General features: G+C 38.7%; 2 protein-coding genes across 3 annotated transcripts; both read right to left on the bottom strand.

Annotated features, from left to right (window-relative positions):
- Window positions 1–205: 205 nt before the first annotated feature.
- On the bottom strand, window positions 206–6,201 carry LOC126797977 (sulfoquinovosyl transferase SQD2). Its single transcript, XM_050524775.1, has 11 exons — window positions 5,661–6,201; window positions 3,440–3,506; window positions 3,158–3,228; window positions 2,905–3,022; window positions 2,672–2,745; window positions 2,494–2,549; window positions 2,330–2,413; window positions 2,057–2,144; window positions 1,898–1,975; window positions 1,474–1,530; window positions 206–1,306 (listed from the first exon to the last, which is right to left on the bottom strand). Exons 1-11 carry the CDS (start codon window positions 5,990–5,992, stop codon window positions 805–807), a joined length of 1,527 nt encoding a protein of 508 aa, XP_050380732.1. The 5' UTR covers window positions 5,993–6,201; the 3' UTR covers window positions 206–804.
- Window positions 6,202–22,334: 16,133 nt separating this feature from the next.
- On the bottom strand, window positions 22,335–25,033 carry LOC126798882 (uncharacterized). 2 transcript variants are annotated; one of them, XM_050525961.1, is made up of 8 exons: window positions 24,750–25,033; window positions 24,568–24,676; window positions 24,410–24,470; window positions 24,272–24,324; window positions 23,982–24,074; window positions 23,795–23,858; window positions 22,926–23,033; window positions 22,335–22,724 (listed from the first exon to the last, which is right to left on the bottom strand). In XM_050525961.1, the coding sequence occupies exons 1-8, from the start codon at window positions 24,968–24,970 to the stop codon at window positions 22,528–22,530; spliced, it is 906 nt and encodes a 301-aa protein (XP_050381918.1). In that variant the 5' UTR covers window positions 24,971–25,033; the 3' UTR covers window positions 22,335–22,527. The 2 variants fall into 2 exon arrangements, with proteins under 2 accessions (XP_050381918.1, XP_050381919.1); XM_050525962.1 differs by having other exon boundaries at window positions 22,539–22,724; window positions 22,957–23,033.
- Between the last annotated feature and the right edge of the window lie 2,568 nt (window positions 25,034–27,601).

Here is a 27,601-nt window from a genome sequence, read left to right as displayed (position 1 = left end):
TCTCAAACTATTATCTCTAAAAATTAAGAAAATAGTATTCCATTCCGCTGCCGGGAGTCGAACCCGGAATAGTAGAAATAACCAGTTTGAGTTGTGCTACAGCGGATTTGTTGACAACATATGATGTAAATGCAGATTTATTTATATAAGTATAGAAACTGCGTTCATCAAAAATAAAATAATAATAAAAACTTCCAACGAAAAAAGTTCATTTTTATTACTTTCCATCCTAATCCTATAAAAAAAATATTCCACTCTGAATTCTATTGGGATTACAATTACAAATCAATAAAGGAAATCTCTAAAACATAATAAACATTTAATATAAGTTTACATTCTTTTTCTATCAACAAATCCGCTGTAGCACAATGCAAACTGGTTCAATCTACTGTCTATCCGGGTTCGACTCCCGGCAGCGGAATATATTTTTTTTTCCTATTTTTTACTGTGTACCGGCACTGGCGCGGTTGAAGCTGTATGCTAGTCAAAACACACAAGCGGCTTCTGTCACAAGGTTCAGAGTGACTCTAATGTTAGATTATCTCATGTTAGCCATGTAGACTCTAGACAGTAAACACTTGAGGTGACAATCACAGTGTGCAGTTCTGGGATGTTTATACATATACAAGTGTGCAGGGTTGATTGATCCAGAAGAAACAGCACAAATGGCTAAAAATACAGGGTCCAACTCTGCTATATGTACAAAATCAAATGAATCTATTGCAATTATCTGAAGTACAATCCACAAGACCATCTTCGAAGCAAGTCTACAGGCAACCAATACTGCACACAGTAGCATCTGAATCATCTGTACTTAATTTCCGGTGGCGTTTGTGGGAAGATACGTTTCATCAGCCATTGTAGAGGTCTTAAGAATTGTGCTCTTCTCCTCTTCCAGAACCATATGGCAGCATTGTATTGTTCGTTTCGTATCACTCGAGTGGCTGCTTTCCAGTCAAACTTCTCTGTCTCTTTGCGTGCTGCTATGCCAATTTTTTCCCTTAATTCCTTGTTCTCCAACAGAGGCTGCAATTTGCTTAAGCAGTCATCAAGATCATTGTAATTATAGAGAAATCCTGTTTTCCCCTCCTGGTCTTCTGGAATAATATCTGGGATTCCACCTGCACGAGCTCCTACAACAGGAATGCCTGAAGCCATAGCCTCCAATACCACAAGTCCAAGAGTCTCAGATTCTGAGGGCATCACAAAAACATCACCACTAGCATATGCCTGGGAGAGCTCCTCACCTCCTAACATTCCTGTAAATACTGCAGGCATGCCAGAGAATAATTCTTCTAGCTCCGCTCTGCCAAATTACAGACCAGACAATTAACATATGAGTACAGGTAGTTTCCATGTCATGTCCAGAAGGTTCAAATTCCAATAACACGCTTTGTGATTTTGCATCTATTTGTACCGACTTGTAAAGAATTTCAGAAGTTTGATATCTGCCAGTAAAAGTCAGAAAACTACCTGTATGGTCCATCTCCAATAAAAGCAATTCGAGCTTCTGGAAGCCTATCCATGACACTGTTAAAGGAAAAATGGTTTATCAGCAATAAATCATGATAGTTGTTACTGAGAACACTACAATAATTGATAATATTCAAATTGCAACATATGGCAAAACAAATAAGTCAACAGTCTAATTGGTTGATTAATCTGAATTAATTTTTAATGAATTTTCCAGTCAGTCTAGTATAATATATAACCTATAAAACCGCTGATATGCACGTCTACCGCTGATTTGGAGGAGCAAAATTAAGCATAATTGTAGCAAAATGGAAAAGCTTCTGAGGGGGTTTGATAATCATCTGTGCGGTGAAAATTAAAATTCTAGTTTTTTTAATGAAAGAAGCTACTCACATTGGATATTTGTACGAGTAGTATACATTACCTTTTTAAAAAATCCAAGCTCTTCTCGACTCCAAGTCTTCCAACATGGACTATTAAAGGTTTCTCGGGTTCACCATTGCTGTTAACAACAACAAACAGGTTATAAGGTAATTTCTATCAATACGGAAACAAAGATAGGAATTCAAAAAAGTGGTGCTACCTTAGTCTTGAACGCATTTCATCAGAACGGAAGCGAGGATGGAAGCTTTCTGAATCAACACCCTTATTCCAAAGACGAATAGTATTAGCTGAAAATAGAGAAATAAAAGGACAGAATTAGTTTAAGAATAGTGCTAAAGGAAGTTGTATCTTTCTTATGTAGTCGATAAATTCAGCTGATGGAATCTTGAATTCAAGACAGTAAGTTGAGATTATTTAATGAGAGGGGAAACAGAGAATTGATACTATGGTAAATGTCAGAATTCATATTCACCTGCTGCGACCCTAGCAACTTGAAGATCTTTAGCGATTGCCGCTGATGGCACTAGTGTAAGATCAGCCGCTGTGTGCAGGAATTCTGAGAAGAACAAACTACAAGTTAGTTTTAAGCTCTGGTATTATTTAGATGTAAAAGCCTATATGGGTAGTGTTACATACTTATGACCATCCACATGGGTTTTACCAACCAACTGAAGGTGTATCTTGGTATATATCTGCACACCAAAATAATACAATGTTCAGCGCTCAGGAAGGGAGTTTTTTTTGTTGGTTAGTATCAGAATCCAACACCATATTTGACACAGTATACACTCAAAACTTGGAATACATCACTCACACTGGCACATGAGTATGGTAAGACATCACAATGGGGACAGACAATAATTTGGCAATGATGAGAGCACCAAATACCTACAAGAAAGTTTAGATAATTGTCATCTACCTTTTGATTTCTTATGTCTCTGTAATAAGAAAGAATACTGAACAAAATAAGAAGAAAAAAAATGAAAAAAAAAAAAGCACACTTAATCTACACTCTACCATGGAAAGAACAAGAAAATAAATGCATACCATGATTCCAGGTGAGGATGCATGTATGATGTCAGGCTTGAAATTGGCAACTTCTGAAATTATTCTAGGACTGAGTGCTAGGGAAAGGGGCACATTCTGATACCAAGGGAGGGGGAAGCTGAGAGAAAATGGTATAAAAAATGGAAAAGCAAATAAATAAACAAAGAGAGATGGGAATAGCAAAAAACAAAACAAAATACATTAGCAGGACTTTTAGTTTAGGCATTAAAACCATAGGAACAAAGATAGCTACCTTCGTGATCCAATACATTTAGCTCCATAAAATTCCTTTGGCACTCCTTCATGTGTTGTCACAACCATCACCTATATCATGTATCAGTAAGGAAGTGTCAATTTTACCTAAAGACTTTTATCGTTATTATTATGATGATGATGATGATGATGCAAGTACGAAGCAATGCAAGTATTATGAGCAAAACGAAGCAGCAATGCAAGTACAGGTTAAACTTCCATAATTAGGTTTAGGATATTTGTAGTGATAAAACATAAAACTGTAGTGATATAAATGATTTACCTCATCGCCCATTTCACGCAGGTACCTAATGAAATTCTGGAATCGATTTTTATAACCTGACACATATCTGCAAGATACACAAACGGATTTAATACTTTGTATATCAGTTCAACCATGTATATATCAGAGTGAGAAAAATGAATCATCAGTGTAAATAGACAAATGCGTTTCTATCTGTTTATGGCTTGTCTGCAATATATGAAGAATAACCAAGGCTGCAATTTACTTCTTCTTTGCTTTTTGATTCTGAAATAAAAGCTGTGATTTACTTGATTACAGTACATCTGCATTCTTCTACTTCTTTAATACCATATACGAGAAGAATCAACCTTACATAACTCTTCTTCCCAACATACAAATTTCATATGAACCGGAAACTCAGTACTTTGAAACAAGAGAGAAAATGATCATATGGCGGATCATTAATGCAATCTATTATCTATAAAGCATGGATACGGCAAAATATAGGTATGTCCGTATCGTACCCGTACCGGATACGGGTACGGTCTGGATACGCCATATACACGTATCCATGGATGAAAAAACGTATCTTAACTATGTAGTGCACAGTCAACTCATCGGATACGGTCCGGATACGATTTGGATACGTTCAAGGTTAAAATTGTCATTAAGTTTTTTTTTCCTTCTTCGATTAATCAAATAAGGTAAAAGCTTAAAGTTCTTACACAAGCATAGGGTGTCCATGTGCATGCATGTGAAGCTCAATGTAGCAGCTACTTCCAATGCGTTGGGTTAGCAGAAAGAAACAAAGTAAAAGCAAACCTAAATATAAATTAAGAGGATTATTTAAACAAATGATTAATTAGTGCGTGTACAATCACTAATTAAATACTTAATGGTTGATCAAACCTTGTTGTCGTGGTTTAACTGAACTCAGAAATTTACGAACTGCTGTATTAAAATTAATTAGAAGATTAGATCATTAGAATTAAAACCATAAGTATGTAGGGTTCAAAACTTCAAATGAATCAAATCTTCTGCCCAGAGAAAAAGTAGTAATCAAATCTCTTTGCAGTGTTACGTAGCCCTAACTTTAATGGCATTGTTTATGTGTTTTGGTACAAGTCTAGTTGTCGCACTAAGAATTGGTATTTGACGATGAGAATGAAGATGATTGAAGAGAGGAAGACATCTCATTCTTTATATCATGTTTAGTACTTCTTATTTTTTATTTTGCTTGAACTTATTAAGTAGTTAATTTATGTTTATTATAGAATTGATGGAATTTAGGTGTTATAAATTTTTAATTACTTGTTTTTGATCAAATTTTAGAAATTATTATATATATAAATATTATTTTACAAAACGTATCCAAAACGCTACATACTAGAAAAAACGTATCCGCGTATCATGTTGTACCCGTATCCGTATCCCGTACCCGTACTGGTGCATCATAGTCTATTATTAGTGAACTGCTAGAGAATATCCAAGCTGAGTTATAACTTATAGATCCTTTCATTTAGCACATTCATACAAGGAAACCACAAGGACAATACCAGAAGGTCAGTTACAGTCACAGCAGCTACATGTAACTTACTTAATTCCACAATATGGCTATAATAGAACATTAAACATTATGTTGTCAGATATGAATTAACAAACATTTAGCAATTATCCACTCTTAAATGATCATTGGAAAAAATTGCTCATTACTCATTAAGCTGTAGTCCCATACGCAGATGCCAGCCAACCAATTAGCAGCCGGCATGGCACACTACATTACCCTTCAGAGGGCAAAAACCTCCAAATTAGACATGCTGTAAATTAACGCCAGCTGAACCCATTAAACAAAACAGCATCAAAATTTCATTTGTTATCAAACTAAAAAATCACAACTTGGTGGCTACAACTAAATGCTCTTGATGTCGTACATTCAAAGGAACCAAAAAAAAAAAACAATATCAGACCCTCATAGTCATACACAATTCATCAAGAACATCCAAGTATTAGCTAAAGCAGGCTAGATTCCTAAATACCACATCCATTGCCAATATCACAACCTAAAGTCACAAACTTAACTCACTAAAGCTTATAATACTACAACCTCATAACTAAAAACAACAAAAGGAACCATTTTGTAAAGATGGGCATGTCAAGAAGATGAAGAAGCAGACAAACTATTCATCAAGATTAGTTCTTTACAACAAAACAAATTCAAGATTCGTTCTTTAAGCCAAGGAAGCAAAACAGAGGGACTCACGCGAAAGGGGAAGGCTCAACAAAGAGAGCAATACGGCGAGGCCTAGAGTTGGTCTCCGATTCAACATAAGGAGGAGGACCCTCTTCCTCTTCTTCTTGCCCAACTTCTGTAATAGTCATTTTACTTGCTCTGACCACAAGTTTTCTACTTTCTGAGTAGACAGAGTAGCTTAATCGAGCTTTATGAGCAGAAAGACTTATGGGTTTTGTCCAAGAATAGTGGTTGCTTGGGAACTTGAGGAATATTGGAGGTGGATAGTGAGGAAAATGTGAGCAAGTGGGAGTGGCTGTGGAGAGAGAGGGATTTATAGAGAGAGAAGGAAAGGAGGGCATGGTGAATTGGTGATGAGTGTGTGTGTGTACAAGTTGGAGGTGGCTTTTGATCGAAATTTTGATGCTGATTTTATTAAGTAATTTTACAAAGTTGGGACATGTGGATTTTGGAAGAGGTTTGAATTATTGGGAGGAATCCAAAAGAGCAGGAAGGACATTTATCAATGGATATTCTAGCAGACGAGGTATCGAATGGGAAGCTCTACTAGTATATGCTTCCGGGTTCCGGTCTCTCTCTTCTCTTCAATGGCTTCAGTTTCTCTCGGGTCTTTGTCCTTTCTTACACGATTGGCTGGATTTGCAGTGTGCAAGATATATAATTCGACAAGGGAAAAAACAGAAAAATCGGTTTCAAAAACAACAGAAAAATCTGCGTGTTGATTGCGTGATTGAATTCATTAGGAATAGAATACAAATTTTGTAGTAATAAATTCTTTCACGGATAAGACGAAACTTTTTAGACAAAAATAGATCAAACACTAGACATCTCAATTATAAGCGAGAAGTTATGCGGTTAAGTTATAAAACTGCAAGTTATTGGGCAGTTGTGCTACCTCATACTCCCGCAAAACAATATATTGTATTAAGACATAATAGTGAACTTTTCAATGAAAATTTTCACTTTCAGGTGATGATTTCCCCTGATATCAAATATAAACCTTTTCCTTAATGAAGTAAGAAGTTAGAAACCAAAACAAAAAAAAAAACAAGAGAATTTGGACAGATAGCTTAGGTTTCACCTCCAAACAGTCCTATCAGTCAACTTTCATCCTTGATTTAACTGTTCAGTTATTTGTACCGGAGTAAAAACCTAAAATGGTGCCTGAATTATCGTGAAATGTATTTTTAGTACATACAAAGTTTTATTACTTAATTTTAAAGTTATTGTTTTGCCCATTATTATTTAGTAGAAAAAGTCAAAATATATGTCACGTCATCAATTTAACAGAGACTAATGGATGTACCATATTGGGTAATGGTGCAATAGTTCATGTACTATTTCGGGGTAATAAAAATCCGTAGGTACCAAAAAATACTTTTCACGATAATTCAGATACTATTCTGGGTTTTTACTCTCTATCTCCACTACTATAACTAGAAGCTCTCTTTTGGTGTCAATAACTTCACCAAAAAAATTGATTTGCCAGAATTATCCATGGTATAGAATGATAAATTGAAATAATAATACAGGGTAAAAAAAAAACAGTTAGCATTATTTTAGTAGGTGTAGTGGGAACTTGAAAGTTGACTCCGTGCAAATGCACATGTAAAAGGCTAGTACTATTATAAAGAGAAGTGGCTTCCCATAATAAAAAAGAAAAAAAGAAGTGATTTTGTCAATCAAAACCGTTGTGAAGTGACGTATTGATCCTCTCATCATATGTTAATATAAAATTTTATTTAATGATTAATAGATAGAAAGGTATATAACAAATTAAATATAAATGAAAATAGAAAATGATTTTTTATTCTATATGTAACTTCCAAATTACTATGTAAACGGTGGTAAGTTATTCACACTCATCGGATGTGTTGATAGCTAGTATCATTACTTCAAACAAACCTTATGACCAAAAAATATATATCAAACAAACCAATTCCCACCAATTTTTCTTCATGAAAAATTGGAGATACCGCAATTGTCATTGACTTGGTTAAATTGGTGGCGTGAATATAATTGGGTCCCAAATTATCCGACATGTGTTGTTCTGCTCTTACTGGCGTTTTCGAGTGTGGGAATTTGATTTTCTGTTTTTTTTTATTGGCCATATGGAGTTCGTCTAATTCTATTATTCCTTCTTCACATGCTCATTAATTTGGTTCAATAATTCTTGGCATTGATATGAAATAGAAACTTGCATATAGCCTGGCAATCCCCATATCCGTATCAGTAGAGGATTTTTTCCGTCATTTGTGCAGCACCATATGTAGAAAGCACTCTCGTTTATCTTGAAAATACTACTTAAATTGTAATTTGTATGCAGACTAGTCTTAAGTCTTAACGATTACAAAGATGCTTCGTTCTTTGCGGAGCGTTTTGAGAAGCCGAACCCTATAGTTTGGCTCTGAAGTGGTAGCGGCAGCCTTCATGCTTCCAAAACCAGACAAGATTGGAGGTTTCACGGTGTGGAGGTAGAAAGACAAGACTCTCTCCGCTATTGGCGTTGACCCTTCGGTGACATAGGCTCGGAGATCGATGGTTACTATCGGTGTTTGACGTGTGTCTGCATTTTTATTGCAAAGGGAGGCGCTTTGGAGTCGAACAGTTGGAGGAGAGGTTAGTAGTGGTTGCGTCGTTTGGTTGGTGTCAACCTGGTTCATCGGCGGTGCCGTTTGGGGACCTCGATCCGAATTTGGGATCGGGGTCAGTATCGTCTTCACGTTGGGATAAGTGGCTGGCGGTTTGGTGGGTTGGCCCTTGCGTTGGCGGATGGTGTCTGGCGGCGTGGATCCAGTTTTGGGCTGTGACAAGATGACAGTTCCCTCTCTCTGATGAATAGTGATTCAAGGGGTGGAGGTGCGTGGGTGCCCATCGAGTTGGGTGGCTTGAGTAACTCCATTTTGGCCTTTTTCTCTTAGGGGCCCAAGTGTGTGGGGTGGTGGAGTTGTACCGTCTTGGGCCTGGTTGGAGCGTGGGCTTTAAAGCCCAGTTACTGTTGGGTCTGGATCTGGGATCCTAGAGGATGGCATGTGCATACTGGTTTCATTGCCTATCGGAGAGGCTTCTCTTGAGGGTGGCTCCTCAAGATGCTTCGAAGACGTTCTCGCCGCAGTCGAAATAAGTGAGCATCGTCTCACAGTTCTCTAGTTTGCTCTTGGATTTGAAGTTAGAGTTTTATAGCATTGAGATTGCTAGACTTTTGTTGGCACCCCTACTAGCACAGAGCTAGTATGGCATGCCACCGAGCATAAGCATCACTCTCTAGGAGGATCTACAAATCACTATGTGGCTCAACCATGATATTCATAGCGTACCTCGTCATACAAGCTTTCCAATGATAGTCGAAACTCACCAAGACACCACCGGGAAGTCACCTTTCCGACCTCATCAAGATGACTCCATAGTAAGCCTAGAGGGGCACTTGTCCCACATTGAAGAATATGTAAATGAGAGGGGTTCCCTCACCTATAAAAGGGACCCATCATCCCACTTAGAGGGGGGATCACTACATGTATAACTTAAGGCTATTTGCCAATACTAGTGGATTCAAGTGGACGTAGCCTACCCCAAGAGAGGGAGGTGAACCACTATACTTCTCGTATCAAACTAACACTCACTAATAGCTAACCGTGTGATCAATCACCCATCTGGTAATCACTACGTTAACATTGGCGCCGTCTGTGGGAAGCTGACAATTAGCTTCGTCGCTCCCCACCAACAGACCTCCCACGGTCCCCTACACCCCACAGTGCATGAGCTCACTACGGAGCAGTCAGATTTAAAAAAAAAAAATTTTTGACCCTCCCGTGGTCCGTGCCTTCCACGGTCACGTTCTTCCACACTCATCCTAGCACGGTGGACGTTCTTCCACGCTCCTGCTAGAGTAGCACGTGATTGCTAGCACGGTGCAAGATTGCTATCGTAGTCCTACGACTGCTAGCATAGTACATTAGCCGTAGTACGTGACTTCTAGCACGGTGCACAGCTAGTCCCGTAGTCCCACGACTGCTAGCGTAGTACATGACTGCTAGCATAGTACGCGACTGCTAGCACGGTGCACGGCTAGTCCCGTAGTCCCACGAATGCTAGCGTAGTACATGACTGCTAGCGTAGTACACGACTGCTAGCATGGTGCAAGACTGTTATCGTAGTCCCTTGACTACTAGCACAGTACGTGACTGCTAGCACGGTGCACGGCTGCTCCCGTAGTCCCATGACATGCTCCCATAGTTCCACGGTGGAACTCCACGGTCCTACTCCACAGTCGGCTTTTATAGTCCTGCTCTACGGTTGACTTCGCAGCCTTCCGTAGTCGCCAGAGAAAAGAAATCATTGGCACAACGGGACTTGCTGGCAAAGCCAACCAACCCGCAACAAACCACTACCATAACACAGAGAATTGAAAGGAAAATCTCTTCAAACCGGACATCTCCTCACTCAAATCCAAAGCGGCTACTTGCAATCATCCCCCGCGCAAAGGAGCGTCATGCTTGGACACCTCCAACATGATTTTGGTACTTGCATAAAGCGCAACCCCACTCCACATCGGCATAAGATAAGTAAAATGCTATGCCTCCTTACTCCTACTGTAGAGTTGATTATTACCATATCTTAGCATGATTTTATTACGCTATAAAGCATGCTTACAACATACCGCACTTGATATGCATGCCCGCATGGTTTTCACGCATTGGCTACAACACTTTGTAGAGTTAGCTAGCAATGGCACTTAGCCATATCTTATATACTTAGAAAATGTGTGACGCACACACTTGAATGTCTAACTTGATTGTGCTAATGAAACTAGGAATTTTTCTAACCATTGTTCAGGAGAACAATTAAATTCCTTATGCAGACTGTTTCATCACAGAACACTCAGACGTCACAGAATCAAAAATTCTTTCCTCACCAAAAAATGAGAGACTACGCCCAAGAGGGCTCAAGACGTCCTACGCGTAACGCTTATCTACGCTATGATGGATGCACTACGCCCAAAAGGGCTCAAGCCGCGTAAATACGCGCACTACGCCCAAGAGGGCTCAAGACGTCCTACGCGTAACGCTTATCTACGCTATGATGGATGCACTACGCCCAAAAGGGCTCAAGCCGCGTAAATACGCGCACTACGCCCAAGAGGGCTCAAGACGTCCTACGCGTAACGCTTATCTACGCTATGATGGATGCACTACGCCCAAAAGGGCTCAAGCCGCGTAAATACGCGCACTACGCCCAAGAGGGCTCAAGACGTCCTACGCGTAACGCTTATCTACGCTATGATGGATGCACTACGCCCAAAAGGGCTCAAGCCGCGTAAATACGCGCACTACGCCCAAGAGGGCTCAAGACGTCCTACGCGTAACGCTTATCTACGCTATGATGGATGCACTACGCCCAAAAGGGCTCAAGCCGCGTAAATACGCACACTACGCCCAAGAGGGGTCAAGACGTCCTACGCGAACGCTTATCTACGCTATGATGGATGCACTACGCCCAAAAGGGCTCAAGCCGCGTAAATACGCGCACTACGCCTAAGAGGGCTCAAGAAGTCCTACGCGTAACGCTTATCTACGCTACGATGGATGCACTACGCCCAAGAGGGCTCAAACTGCGTAAATACGCGCACTACGCCCAAGAGGGCTCAAGATGTCCTACGCGTAACGCCTATCTACGCTACGATGGATGCACTACGCCCAAGAGGGCTCAAGCCGCGTAAATACGCGCACTACGCCCAAGAGGGCTCAAGACGTCCTACGCGTAACGCCTATCTACGCTACGATGGATGCACTACGCCCAAGAGGGCTCAAACCGCGTCAATACGCGCACTACGCCCAAAAGGGCTCAAGCTGTCCTACGCGCAAAGCACACTGCTTAGAGAACGCACTACACCCAAGAGGGATCGACATCCTACGCGTAAAGCTCATTACGCTACGATAGTAGCTTTACGCTCGAATGTCAACGCCAAAAAGACGTCATACGCGTAGCCTATTACGCTATGATTGACACCACGCTCTAATTCAACGCCAAAAAGACGTCATACGCGTAACCTATTACGCTATGATTGACGCACCACGCTCTAATTCAACATCCAAAAGACATCCTACACGTAGGTCACTACGCTAAGATGGATGCACAACGCTCTATGTCAGCGCTCAGACGTCCTACGTGCAAAATTTTGCACTAAGATGGACACATTACGCCCGCAGTGGCTCAACGCCGTCCTACGCACACTGCAATATAGGACGCACCAGCCTATAGAGGTCTCACTAGCCTTCAAAGGCCATATTGGCATATAAAAGCCACACTCACCCGTAGCGGCCATATTAGTCCAAAGCGCCATCACGCTAGACTACTTCGCCTAAGCACACCGCACACATAAGCCATATCACTCGAAACCGCCTCGCTGACTAGAGGTTTCGGGGACTTACGCACACTCGCGTACTATATCATATTCGGGACCATACATACACACGCATCATCATGTGTCAAACACACATCGCGCCCATACATTGTTATGCTATCCATAACAACAGACATACTTCGTGCACATATGCTTTTATCTTTGTTTTACAGGTTTGAGAGTCTCTTCTTGCTTAAGGAGTTCGGGGACTGGTAGGGGTATGCCACCGCCCGGACACTTATGCTCGGTGACATGTTGATTGATAAACTCCCCAAGCAAGAAGTTCCTCTTACTTAGGGACTGCGAGGGGACATGTTGGCACCCCTACTAGCACAGAGCTAGTATGGCATGCCACCGAGCATAAGCATCACTCTCTAGGAGGATCTACAAATCACTATGTGGCTCAACCATGATATTCATAGCGTACCTCGTCATACAAGCTTTCCAATGATAGTCGAAACTCACCAAGACACCACCGGGAAGTCACCTTTCCGACCTCATCAAGATGACTCCATAGTAAGCCTAGAGGGGCACTTGTCCCACATTGAAGAATATGTAAATGAGAGGGGTTCCCTCACCTATAAAAGGGACCCATCATCCCACTTAGAGGGGGGATCACTACATGTATAACTTAAGGCTATTTGCCAATACTAGTGGATTCAAGTGGACGTAGCCTACCCCAAGAGAGGGAGGTGAACCACTATACTTCTCGTATCAAACTAACACTCACTAATAGCTAACCGTGTGATCAATCACCCATCTGGTAATCACTACGTTAACAACTTTGTTTGATTTATTTCGCATGGTTCCATTAATTTGACAAAACTCTAACACGGGTGGATCATGTTTATGCTTTACTCCTACATTTCCTATTAATGACAAATCGTTGTTTATTTCAAAAAAAATGTCTTAACGATTTTTTGTTTGGAAATTTCAATTTGTTGTTGACATGGAAATTTACGTATATATATGTTGTCTCATATAAAAATCGAATGATCGAAGGTTTCAAGCAATATCCATGTATTGATATAACTAGATACATGGCACACTACTACACACATGGTCTTTAATGACATTTAAAGGATGACGTTTCTTTCAAAATGTCATTAAAAGTACCTTTTAATGGCGTTATAAAGAAAAAACGTCATTAATTATTTCAATTTGAGTATATGTGAAATGAAGACGGCGTTTAGAAATACGGTGAAATTGTTGAAACACTAATGACATTTTAAAAAGCCATAAAATAGGGATGTATCTTTTTCTATGGTGTTTCTAGACGCCGTAAATATTTTTAAAGATCCATGGCGTTTTCAAACGATCCCAAGTTCCCAACTCCCAAGCAAAACCTAATTCCCTTAGAAGTTAGAAAATCCTATACGCTGGTCATTTCTTCCCTTTACTCAGAAAACTAAAACCCAAAACCAAAAAACCTAAAACACAGACCTCTCTTCCCTTTCCTCAAAACTCAAAATCCTATTCGATTCTTGAAGCCTCATCATCTACCCTCTTCCTCTGTCTCTCTCTTGCCTTGGAAACCTCGACCCTGACGTCCCTCATCTTCAAGCCTAGGTGACTTGGTGAGGGAGTGCTTGAGTGCGACGGTAGACTAGAAGAGTTAAAATTGGTGCAACAGCTCAAGTTTGAAGGAGTAGGAGTCAAATTCTCAGAGACTCAAATCAAATTCCAATTGGGCATCTGGTTTTGCGACTTTAATTGGACATCTGCTGGTCGTGAGCCGACGAGGCTGGTGGCAGAGAGTTTAGATCTACAGGCGCCGCCCTATGGAGGAGTAGATCTACTTCTCGCATCGTCGGTAACCATTATTCATCTTCGTTTAGTTTTGGTTTGGTCCATACGAATTGAAATTTATTTTTTATTTGATTTTGAGCTTATTTGGTTTGATATTGTTTTCAGCATTTTGGGAAATTAATAGAGGAGGAGGATGCGCATTTGCTGGTAAGGACCATAAATTTTTCTATGCTTGTTTGATGATGTTTGTTTCTAATTGAATTATGATGTGTTTGAATTAGGGAAGAGGAAACTACTGGAGCTAAGCTTCGAAAGTTACTAAAATATATTGACCTATTTATCTCTTATTTAAGGTTAACATCGGTGGGATATGTCAAACAATCAAAAGAACATGCAATTCTCATATGTCACTTTTAATTGATAGTTATAGTAGAGTGAAAAAGCAATTTATTGCTCAGAATCTCAACTTTCAGTCCAGAGGAGAAGAGGGGATGAGCCAGCAAAGCCATTCCAGTTTGAGATGCAAAGATTGAAGGCTCAGAAGGTCCACTTATCTAGTTGATGGTGCTTATTATTTTAACGTAGTAACATGTAGTTAAGTTTTGTTCTTTTTGTGGTAAGTCTGGTAACATTTGTTGTGTATAATGTTTAGGTACAAATGTAATCAAAATTATGTTCTTCGAGATTGAGATGCTAAATATAATGTACTGGAGGAAATGTTTTGTACCTGAGATTCACCACCTACAACTTAAATCTGACATTTGGGGCCTTCTGCATCAGGTTTTGCATCGAAAGACTGAAGAGGCGTATGTGGCTAATAAACACCTGAGACGGCTCTTAGAATCTCGCAAGGCTTTGTTGCTAAAAAGAGGTCAGCATCTACTTATTGAGGTGGCTTTGGCCTCCTGCTAAATTAGAGTTGGCTTGCATTTCTCTGTTGCTTACATAATACTAATAATAGTTGACTCGATACCTTAATTGCTTGATTACTTATGTAGGTGGCAAAAAGGGGAATAATGCAACACTGAGTTACTTTATAACTGTTGTTTGGTTGATGTGTGTGTATTTTAATGTGTTTGTGCATACACTTATTTATAGTGTAAATGCATATTAGTAATGAAATTGATTCTGAATTATTGTAGTGTATTGGCAACAGTTGGCCAAAAACTGGCAAGTAATCCTGGAGTTAGTGCAACTCTTCTCAATGCACTGGCAAAGGTATGGCATTTATCTTCTCATGCTTTTCTATGTAAACTTCCCAATTTGTGTCAAATGCTTTAATTTTATAATATGAGCTTTTTGTACAGGTTTTTAGATCGATGAGATGAAAGTTTTGAAAGGTTGAAAGTTCGAAAACAAGTGAAGTCTTTTGCTCCATTACATTATTGATTTAGATAAGGACCCCTTTAAATAGTCTCTCAATGCTTAGGGGTTAAGTTGAATTTTGTTTCTATAATGGAATACTGTATATTGGATGTCTTCAGCTTTTGTAATTCAATTGTACATATCAGTACCTAATAAGATAATTGATTTTCTGAAATTTATCAGAAAATTTATATATAATATTTTTTTTAAACATGAAAACAACTCATGGCGTTTGACAAACGTCATTGAATTTTTTTTCTATGGCGTTTTACAAACGTCATTGAATTCTTTTCTATGGCGTTTTTCAAACGCTATGGATCAATCTCCAAAAGCACGGCGTCGGTTTCTACGACGTCTAGGGATGGCGTCTAAAAACATCATGGAATGGTTTTCATGGCGTTTTTCAAACGTCATTGATGTGCTTCCGTGTAGTAGTGGCAACGCCATTTTTTTGGAAGTACTTATGGCACTCAATGATAATGATAGAAGAAAGCCTCAAATATCCTTACAAGAATCATAAGATATTCCTAAAAGCTTTTGGCCTTAGTCCCTAGTATTACTAATGCAAAAGTGTTCAATTACGTAATATGATGCATAAGATTTAGAGTTTTTTTCACCAACAGTCCCTCAACTCTGGTGTACCTACCAATGTGATACCTCAACTCTTAATCGTACCAATGTGATACCCAGACTCTAGTATTGCTATCATTGAAGTACTTCCGTTAGTTTTTTTCAACTTTTCCGTTATCTTGGTGACGTGGCAAGTACGTGAGGCCCACAAAGAGGGTTAAAAGACAAAATTAACCTCATCTGAGAGGAGCAATGTTTTTTCCCGCCCTTTAGCTTGAGAAAGACACCCAACAATTCCAATTTTGGCGCCAATTTTCCCTCCCTACTCCTTAATTTGTGTCTCTTATCTAAACTAAAGAACTACCGCCAACCAGTCGACCACAATCTGATAAAACCTAGATCAATCTCATTTTCTATTTTTACCCTAGCACTTGTTAAACTAACAGAATAAATATAGAAATTTATATGGAACATCTCATTTCCACAATCTCATAAGAATATAAAAACACATAACTTAACGAAATTCAACTACATGTACCATTAGTTGCCACCTTTTATGTTGATCTGCCATGATTTTTGCTTGTAAGAACTAATGGTACATGTAGTTGAATTTCGTTAAGTTATGTGTTTTTATATTCTTATGAGATTGTGGAAATGAGATGTTCCATATAAATTTCTATATTTATTCTGTTAGTTTAACAAGTGCTAGGGTAAAAATAGAAAATGAGATTGATCTAGGTTTTATCAGATTGTGGTCGACTGGTTGGTGGTAGTTCTTTAGTTTAGATAAGAGACACAAATTAAGGAGTAGGGAGGGAAAATTGGCGCCAAAATTGGAATTGTTGGGTGTCTTTCTCAAGGTAAAGGGCGGGAAAAATATTGCTCCTCTCAGATGAGGTTAATTTTGTCTTTTAACCCTCTTTGTGGGCCTCACGTACTTGCCACGTCACCAAGATAACGGAAAAGTTGAAAAAAACTAACGGAAGTACTTCAATGATAGTAATACTAGAGTCTGGGTATCACATTGGTACGATTAAGAGTTGAGGTATCACATTGGTAGGTACACCAGAATTGAGGGACTGTTGATGAAAAAAACTCTAAGATTTACGTGAGGTCCACATACTTACAGATATGGTAAAAATTAAGAAACACTAAATTGGGGTATATTCTGTTTCGCTACGCTCTCTCTTGGGGAAGAATTCAAACATTGATGTATACGCCAAGAGTCTAAGAGACGTGCTTGCAATTTCAGACAATTAAACAGTCAAAACTTTAGAGAAGTAGCATATGTAACGATCATATTTCAAGCAGTCTCAAATGGGAAATGAGCAAGAGAGAACAGTAGAGATCGATATGATGATGGTTTGTTAGATGTTACAATGAAAAGAGTTGTAAACAAACTATATATCTAAAAAAACATGACGTTTAATAGTAATCTATACATGGGTATCTTCCTCTGCGCCTCTGATTTGTTCATGGTCGGTTGTTGCAGCATTTGATGGGGTTGGCTTTCCTCGGCAATGACATAGCTACGGGCCGGCTTTGTGTTAAAAATACCTTAAGGAGAAAAAAAAATTAGAGGTCTTTAAGTTGCACTCCTCTTATTTATTTTTTTTGTTTTTTTAGCCCCAGATTTGAAACTATGGAATCGCGAGGTGCCCGTGGTGAATGTACAGTGGAGACGACATAGCCGTAATGAAGCCACTTATGCGGGAGGCATATCCGCATCTCTTCTAATACTCAGTTAATTTCGAGAACGAAATTTTTTTAAGGGAATAGAGTGTGAGCCCCTGCAAATTTCTTTTTTCTTTTTGGCATTGTTGTCACATTAATCGACATTTTTTTGAGATGTCAAATTTTTTGTTTATCATTTTTGTGTTAAACTATGTGTCGTCACGAGCGTGTGGGTATTCGCGGAATATTTTTCTGACTCTCAGTTATTTTTCTACGTATTTATGAAATTTACGATTGTTTCAATCGCATTTTCAGATTTTACACTTTTTATATTTTTAAATCTCAGCCTTTGATCTCCATCATTTGATCTCTACCGTTGAATTTAAAGTAAAAGAAAAACCTAGGGTGGGCTCTCCCACACACAAACATGTCTTTCTTTTCTTTCTTCTTCTCTCTTCCTCAGGCGTCACTCTCTCTGTTCTCTCTGTTTAAAACAGAGAAACACAGAAATTGCGACCTTTGACCGGCCGTGCCGCCGCAATCCGACCACGTCAGGGATTTCCACCATCGCCATTCTCTCCCCCTCGACGAGCTCTACACAACCCGATCATAGCATATGAGATTTGAGCTGATCTCTGTCCCTTCAAAATTGGAGGCCCTTATTTTTGGAGACCCCAGCCGCTGGCTTGCTTCGCCTAGCCCCAGGGCCGGCCCTGGTAGCTACTCACGGGCTATGATGAGTTATATCCCACCTCCAACCACGAAAAAACTTGACATTCAAGCTAAATTTTAATGTAAAAAATCAAATTTAAAATATGAATCCACCTCATATTTCTATACATAATCCATATATTATCGTAATATTTTTTCTAGTCCAACACATCATAATTTCCTGGCTCTACCCTTGTTCCTCGGGTTATCTTGAATTATGGATTGCGGGCAGACCAATCTCGTATGTTGATCCAAATGCAGTCCCTAAACCAAATCTAAATACTACATGTCTTAGTTTAGAGAAGTCTCTTAACCACTCTATATTTGATATTTATTCGAGTTGGTGGTTGCCGTAGTGTTTTTTGGTTGAGTCTGTCTTTGTGTTTTTTTTAAACAACAAATCAATAGATTTTTATAAATTTTATGTGGCCTAGATAGTTATTACATACTCATCCGTTGTGTCTATACATTAGATAAAAGGTTGTGAGCCTAAACTCAAAAGTAGCATGCGATAAATAACTATTCTTGTATGCGATATAGAACCATTCTTTGACAATAAACTCAAATTGAACTAAGTTTTCATACTCTATGATTGATACAAGCATAACAATACGCAAAACATTAAACTAAACTAAAATATTAGGTTCTGACCTAGACTCAAAAGGTCAAGCCCAAAACCTATCCATTGTAGTTTGGTTGCCGTCAATCCTAGTCGCAACCAACCATCGCCCATCACTAGCCAATGAAGCAAACTGGCTAGACATTGATGACATCTCCGCTAGCAAGAGCCAAGGAGTTAGCAAAACTGGCAGTGACTTCCTAGAGGCGGAGCATGGTGATTGGTCAAAGAGTGTAGGTATGTGAGAGACAGAAATATAGTATAACTAGTAGACATAGTAGTAGGGTTTTGAAAACCCTAAATGGGGAGCGGCTAGGGTTCCGCTTTTTTTTTTTTTTTTTTGGTTAAGGCTAGGGTTCCGCTTATAGTAGGAGTCTTTGTGTTTATCTTAGTTTCTTTTATGTTTTGAGTATGGATTCTCATTAAGAACCTTGTTTGGTTTGTTCCAAACTAAATGTAGTGTGTCCTAGATATGTTTGGTTAATAATAATTCACTGGTACATTGTTGTCGTCAAATGATAAAAACTCCACAATCAACCTAAAAGGTAAACCGAGATGCTCCACCTTAAGCGAGAATGCATGAATGTCAGAAACTAAATTGAATTAAAATTGTTTAGGATCATAAGAAGCAAGCTGTTAGAGGTAATGGCCAGCTAACATGGTAACAAGTACTTTGTGCGTCAAGGGACGGCCCAAACTTGGTATGTGCTTCCGCAGTTCTTAGTTTCCACTTAATGAGGGTGATTTTGCTTCTTAGCCTACTTTCAGATGTATGTAATCATGCTTGTGTTCTTTATATTACTCTTTGAATCTATACTTAATTTGTGTTATGGTCTCTTAAATTTAGTTTGTTTGGCGAGCTTTGTAATCTGATCATCAAATTACATTGAATAAACTCTATAGCTTTGTGATAGATCATTTTCCATTGAATACAAAAAAAAGTTCGGCAGAATTTTGAATGCAGTAGTAGCTGTTGGATAATTGCCATCGGCTATAAAGTATAAACCCTAGTCCCTATGCATGAATAGATATTTGGTAGTTGGGTTCCGTAAAATAACCATACCAGCCTGGCAGCCTCCTATCGAAACATGGATAAAGGCCTCTGAAAGAGGATCCAACATAAGACACTGTCAGCCCTAAATACATCACCATATTTGTAAGTTGTAACTCCACCAAAGCTTTAGGCCCATGCACCTAAGAGCTTGGAAGCAGTATGAAATCTGCAGTCCTAGCTAGAAATGTTTGGCTCTCTGCCATTGTAAGTTAGGCACATTTGAAGTCAACTTGGCCGTGTCAACTACACCATCTTAACAAACTAGTATTGACCTATTCCATCTAAATGCACTGATTGCTGGGTACTATAAGCAGAAGACTTGGACTTAGTATTCAAACATGAAGGAGCTAAACCATCCACACACGACAATGAGCACTTGATTTGAGACATTAAAGGAAAGCACACCACCTTATGAATCAATAGCATCCCTTGTGCTTTAAACAATGGAAATGTGTTCTTGACTGAATATGCAATACACATTTATTGAGAACTTAGAACAGCCTTTTTTTCACCCCAGTCAAAAGAGCCAATCAAGCAAACAGATTCTAAGACAGGAATTTCTTTTTCTCCTGCCAAAGAGATTAAAAAGAAGAGAGAAAAAAGAAAAGTAAAAACCAAAACCTGCATAGTTCAAATGATTCTCTTCTGCTCACTCTGTTTCACAGTAACACACACAAAGAATAGGCCTTTGATTTCAAGCCAGAATCTGATTTAAACAAGAATCAATGGAGATGGGGACAACTGTATCGAGTGCTTGTCTCTCTTGCTCCCCTCTAAAACCTCACCCTTCTCCTCCAATGGCTCCACCACTTTCATCTTCACTTTTGACCAAAACCCCATTTCCCATTTTCTTGATCTCATCATTATCATCCCAACTCTGTACTATAGTAGATTCTATTTTCTTGCTGTTCATACCAGGCCCCCCACACCAGTGACATCACATTACCTATTACCATACCATAGATCGAATCCAGATTGGTGATTAGTGATAGAGCGAATTAGTGCCTCCATTTTTTTTAAATAGTTGAACCAATTCCAAAGGCCTGAAGAGATATGTCAGCCAAGTAGATTCTTACATCACAGACACCATGTGCATGGCTCATGCATTAGCATATATACCACTTTAGTCTCTGCTCTTGAACCAAACGATTGCTTGGTTTTGCAGTCAAAACCAGCATATATGCTTTAACACTTATCATTTTCGTTCCAGCCAGAAAAACCAGCCCTCTGTCTCTTTATCTTTTTCATTCTCTGCCCTCCTTTGTTTCTTTTTCCACAATCACAATCCCATATATATAGTACTCCCCACAACCATTCCTCAAAATCTCAACCTCTCCTAGTTTCTCTCCTCTCTTCTCATCCATCATTTGGTGATCTTTGTCGACCTCTAAGAATATGTCAAGGCAATCGAGTAGGCGTGTGAGTTTTAGTCCTGATGACTACGATTATAAGCCGATCATATACCTGAAACAGAGTTGTGGCAACAGAGCTGGTGGAAACAGAACTATAGCAGCTGGAATCTGGGATTCCAGGCAGATCAGTGATACAAACTCACTCTCAGCTCCAGTCAGATTTCTACGCGGACTCAGGGCCAAGGTGGCAAGAGTTATGTCAGCAAGGAAAAGGAGTTCACGTAAGGTGTCTTCATCTAACCTTACAAGGTCAAGGTCTGTATCAGATCCCATCGAGTCTCATCGAGCTGAAGCGTTAGAGGACTGCATCGAGTTCTTGAATTCTGCTTCTTCTCTTCAGAGGACTAGTTCGGTTACTTCTAATTGTTACTAGATTCTGTAAAGGATGTTCTTGTTTATAAAAGGAGAAAAATGAAAAAAAAAGAGTTTATGGTTGTTGCATGCCAATTCTTCTGTAACATGTAGGAACATAATGAGTTTAAATCACACCTTCGGGTGTGAATTTTCTTCATGAAACTTACTCCGATTACGTGCTTGCACTTAGCTATATATATGATATGAATATATAGTGTTAAACCTGAGATGAGGAGAATGAGCAGACAGAATTACATAAATTCCTCAAGAAATGTCCAGACAAAGGAAAGAAACGTAAATACTATCTACGATCACGAAACCAATTAGATATTTAATGGAAATGTTAATGAAATTAGTAGATGTTCAATTATTGTGCTAATTGTCTCTAAGTCGAAACTTACCTTCGAATTTTTTTTTCTGGTACCAAACAGGCAAACATGATACTAACATCTTATGGATACTGACGATATAAAGGGCTGTAGACCTTGAGTCCTGTGCCTCCTTTGCCTTATCGGACTGTAGGAGTCGACGTAAGGACCACCGTCGTTCAACCTCGGCGAATATCCCGACTTTTTATATCGACTTTACTTGAAATCTTTTGACCCACAAAGCAGAGCAGCTCAAGTTGCTCTGCAGATTCAGGTGGACAGTAGAAGCACAAAGCCAACAATCAAAAGCCACCTTATCATTGTGTTTGTTCCCAAATACAATCAAAGACAAATTCAACTACAAAACGAAAGACTGGTATTAGGTAAATAATTTAGATTAGAGGTAATGATTGAAGATTAATTAGATTTCCACGAGTCATAATATTACAACACCAGAGAAATGATTATCAAAACATTTGGGACAAATTCCTTTTGCAATTTAAGTCGTACGACTTCTAACATTAACAACTGTTTTGATGCAATGTATAAAGAATAATAATGACTAATGTGGTCAGGATTCCAGATTCCAGGGACTGGTTATCAAGCTTTCTTCAGTTCAAGAGCTCTCTTATAGGGTGGAGCAATTGGGGGCTGGACTGGATCCAGGCTCCGGTAAGCTCCATTGGCATCTTTAGGCAGTGGATATGAACGGTCAGAATCATACCCACTGAGGTCACCACAAGCTAAAAATGGAATATACACCTTATTTGGTCCTTCCAACCACCCACTACTGCAATCTGCCATGTTGAAGGAGGAAATAATATTAATCGACACAACATTAAAAAAGTCTAACAAACTCCAAAGCACAATAAAGCTGTTAATGTTCATTTGAACTTCAACTGTGTGTAAGAATTTAATTAGGCATGATATAAGATGCCCACTAAGATTTTAATGTGTATACGAGGTCAAAATATATCCATTTAGAAGAATTAACATACCTAGATCATTTGCTCCAGAGGGAGTTCCCACCTTTTCTAGGAGGCGATGCAGATCCTTAGGATCGAATCCCTCAGGAGGAGAATAATTCTCACAAACTGCAAATGCCTCTGTATGACAAACAACATTTGTTAGTTTCAACACAGAAGAAGGATACAACCAGATCATTGTCTAATATATTCAGTATTATGTTCCACATGCTGCATGGCTTGTATGAGAGTGGGATTCTGAAACAAATGCAAAGCAGATCACTCCACTCCACTTCGTGCAACATATATATCTAGAAGACTAGAACAGAAATGCATTTGTTCACAGAATACAAATAAACAAAAAACCAACTGTGGTTCTTCTCACAATTTCTTTTATGGGAATTTTAGAGCAAGAAGCGCATTTCCCAAATGCCATAGCAGGTTAAACAAGAATGATAAAATCCTGCCACCAGACTGTTGCCTCAAATACCATCAATGATGATATGTGCTTAGATATATAGATATTTTCAAGCTTTCAATGAATAGCTTTAACATGTGTCCTCAGTTCCAGCCCTCCCACAAGTCCTTGGGTGGCTACCCAATGATTGATCCCAAATTCCGAATAATTCCTCAATACATGCAAACACAGGTTTACACATACCATGGAATTAGTCATACCACAAACGACTTACCCAAACAAAGAGGTGAAAATCAATCCCTGAGAAGGGTGTCCTATACAACCCGAAAACATGGCCAAAATCTAGGCTCACTCAAACAAAGTGAGCGTACGACTCGTTGTATTCCATGGGAAACTCATAAGGTAGGAGCTTACATACAGATAGAGAGAGAAAAAAAAGAGAATGGCTGCAGCTAAGGGCAAAGAATAAATATCAATATGTTACCTATGCTGGAATTGCGGCTACTTTTTGGTTTTGCGAAAGTCACAATCGGGAAAAATACTTTCAGCTGCAATAAAATGAAGGCGGAAAGAGAGATTACTATTGCATCAATTATATAGTTCTTAACACCATACATGTAGAGATATAAATCTATAGCTCGTACATATACACCCAAAAGCTTCATTGGTACCTGAGAATAGAGAAGACTTGTATCTTTTCCACGGAATATCTTTGCAATAAATTTACCACCTTCTTTTAGTATATGAGTAACAATTGTTAAACCCTGAACGGAAGAAAGGTGTCAATATACTACAAAGTTCAACATCATCTTCAAGTAAAAACCACGTCAGGAAGATTGAATTCAACGTAGCCTAACAAGCATCAGTCATCAGCACCATGTGACTTTTATCTTCCTTCTAATGAAGTTATTGATGCAGACTCATGCATATAGTTGCACTCAAAAGAGTTCCAGAAACTTACTGCAAGTATGAGCTGGGACTGAACAAATTCATCCATGTCATGAAGGCCAGTAACTGCGAATCAGAGCTCAACATAAGTCAACCTTAAACAGATAGTAACCACAACGAAAGTCGAAATCAGGTGGACAATAACACATACCATCTGGGGCACCATCACACACAACCAAATCAGCCTTGCAACCATCAAAATGTCTGATGACCTAAAAGAATCAACACTAGTTGAATTCATGACAACACAACACAACACAACACAAGGAGTCAAAACAAACAGAATGTAGAAATGCAGCTGACACTTACTACTTCGGCGGTTCTGGCATTAGTTATATCACCCTGCACTTGAATAACACCTTCAATTGGAGCCATCGGCTGCAAATCAATAGCTACAATAAGCGGCACATCCCCGTCCCTATAAATAATCACACTCAACAAGTCAGAGCCTTGGATTCGTTCAAAGAGTTGTACTAAAGTTTGTAACTTACTTAGAATCCGACGAAAGCTTCGCCGGGAGATACAATTTCCGACTCAAAACCTGACTCCAGCTACCAGGAGCAGCACAGAGATCGACGACGCGCTTGACTCCGTCGAAGATGTTGAACTCCTCATCAATCTGCAGAAGCTTGAAGGCGCTCCGAGCACGCCACCCTTCTTCTTTGGCTTTCCGGTAGTAGATATCCCTCTTATCCCTTGAAGCTTTCCCCATCTCTCTGGTTAACCTTAACCAAATTCGCCGATTGGGGGATTAGCTCCAACGCGCCGTGCCGGAAAACCCTAAACCCTTTGATTCGTCTGCGGATTTCGGCTATAGTTATACTATAATATCAGACGACATGCCGTTTTCGTTTTGTTTCTTTTTTAGAGGGTGGAGCCCCAACCCTGATTCGTTATAAATTTAATGATTAATTCTAACTTGTAGTACTTCATATTTGAAAATTATGATACCTATTTTAGCATAATTTTAATTCATTCAATCAATTAAAACTAATTAGTGACTTCATTTTTTAACAATTTTCAATAACATTTTCGTCACTTAATTTCCCTCCGATTTTATTTTTTATTTTCCTACAATTTTAACTTCTATTTTTAACAAAAAATTAATTAATACATATCATTTTATTACAAAATTAATAAGCATCATTCACTTAACCACTATTACAAACCAATTGTTATATAGAAATTTTCTTTTACTTTTAAAATATTTAAATGTCTATGATAAAACTTTTGAGCATATTATTGTAACATTATGACTGTTGGTTGATGAACATATAAATATGAAATATATGCTGGTTTATTTTGTAATTGTGAACTTCATGTTTGTAATAGTGGTGGTAAATATGGTTGTAACTTGTAAGTAGACTCGAACCGCTCGTGTTCGACTCGTGTTCGGCTCACTTTTAGTCCGTTTGATTCGAGCTCGTAAAACTAAATGAGTTAAGTTTGAGCTCAATATTTAGCCCGATTTTAGAAATGAGCCGAGCTTAAACAACAAAGATTCGGTCCGTTCGACTCGTTTAGCTCTTGAGCTAGCTTGGGTTTATTAAAAGCTCGGCTCATTATTAATTAAGCTTGACTTATTAACTTTTATAGTATATATAAAATATAAATTTTATATAAGAAATAATATTAAAAATATGAGTTCGAAATAACTAAAATATTTATTTATAGAACAATTAGTTAAAGACTTTAAATTCTATAACGAGTTTGATTTGTTTTTTTTAGTTTATTAAAAATAAAAGTGATTTTGTGATGTTATGACATTATATTTTGAATTTTTTTTTAATTTCTAAATTTTAAAATTTTAATTTCGTATGCTTCAAACCCAGTTCGAGTTCAATTTCATCTAATAAAATGAGCTTGCCCAAGCCCAGTTCGAGCTTTTTCAAGCCAAGCCGAGCTTTAACATGAAGCCCGAAAATCAAATTTTGGCCCGGTTCGAACTCGATTGAATGAAAACGAGTCAAACATGAATAACTTAGTATTCGCTTTGACTCAACCAATTTACACCCGTAGTGGTAAATGAATGATGCTTATTAATTTTGTACTAAAATGATATGTATTAATTTTTTTTTGTTAAAGTAGAAGTTGAAATTGAAGGGAAATGAAAGATGAAATCGGAGGAAAATGAAGTGACGAAAATGCCTCTGAAATTGGTGGGAGATGAAGCCACTAACAGTGTTAATTAACGGAATGAACTAAAATTAGGCTGAAATAGAGATTTGAGGTACCAATGCGTTAGTTTTCAAATATGAGGTACGAAAGGTTAAAATGGACAATAATTAGAGTACTATTTATTGAAATCTCCCTTTAATTATTCATAATGTTCTTATAATAAATGGTTTAGCACGGTTGATGAAGCCTTGAAGCTTGTGGGATCATATTCATACTCTGGAGATCTTCGTCTATAAGAATATGACACTTCATCTCAAGAAGTTATCTCTAACCTTTTTTCTTTTTGGAGAAACTTAACTCTATTTTGAAGACCTTGTGTTTGAGCTGGGAAAAAGATCTCCTCAGAGAACAATCAGCAAGCCCCGGTGTTGAACCCTAGACGGTTCTAACCTTCGTTCTCTGTTGTTACTTGGCGTGCCAGTACCTTTGAGTTAGGTACAACTCTTGCTTTGTTGATGATGATTGCGCTCACGTATTGTCTTCTTCTCAAACGATTGCTCCGCAGTTGCTGATAAACCGTTGAAGTTCGAATGACCTATACACAACCGGAGTTGCTAGATACCTTTCACTCCACCTCAGGAAAAACAGAGCTTATAATGTGTCGTTGATAGCGGGACTCTCTCGCTGTAGGAAATTGCTGACTAGTGCAGACTTTTGTGTTTGCTAGAAGCTAGGCTAGCGACTCGATGGACTTGACTCTAATTGCCGAGGTTAATCAGACTTGTTGCTACATGCAGCGCGAGGCGTACATCTGGGTAGCTCCGCTCCGATGGGAGACTTGGTTGCCGAAGCTAATCGGACTTTTACTCCGTAGGGAGATTTGACTATGCAGTTGCGCGATAGTTTGTTTGACGTTGTGTGTGTTATTCTGCACATTCGACCCCTTTATATAGAGAACACAAATTGTTTTTTCTTGCGGATCAAGTCTTGAGAACCTCCTAGTTGATTTGGATTCACATTCCTTATTCAACTCAGATTCTATACAGCATTAGTCCCCTAAATCCATTCTAATACGGTAGGTAATCTTGCTCTATGATAGATTTTCCCCAAATAACCGGTCAACGAGCCTAAAGAGTCTAGATAATACAGGAGTATTACTTTAGGCCCAAACACCTTGTTTCTCACAAAAGCATTGCCAGAACTTAATTGATAGTTGTTAACTTGT

Source organism: Argentina anserina, chromosome 6 (assembly GCF_933775445.1).
Source record: "Argentina anserina chromosome 6, drPotAnse1.1, whole genome shotgun sequence".
In the NCBI taxonomy this organism is placed as follows: domain Eukaryota; kingdom Viridiplantae; phylum Streptophyta; class Magnoliopsida; order Rosales; family Rosaceae; genus Argentina; species Argentina anserina.
The sequence above is the reverse complement of the archived record's forward strand: the minus strand, read 5'-3'. Positions and strand labels throughout refer to the sequence as shown.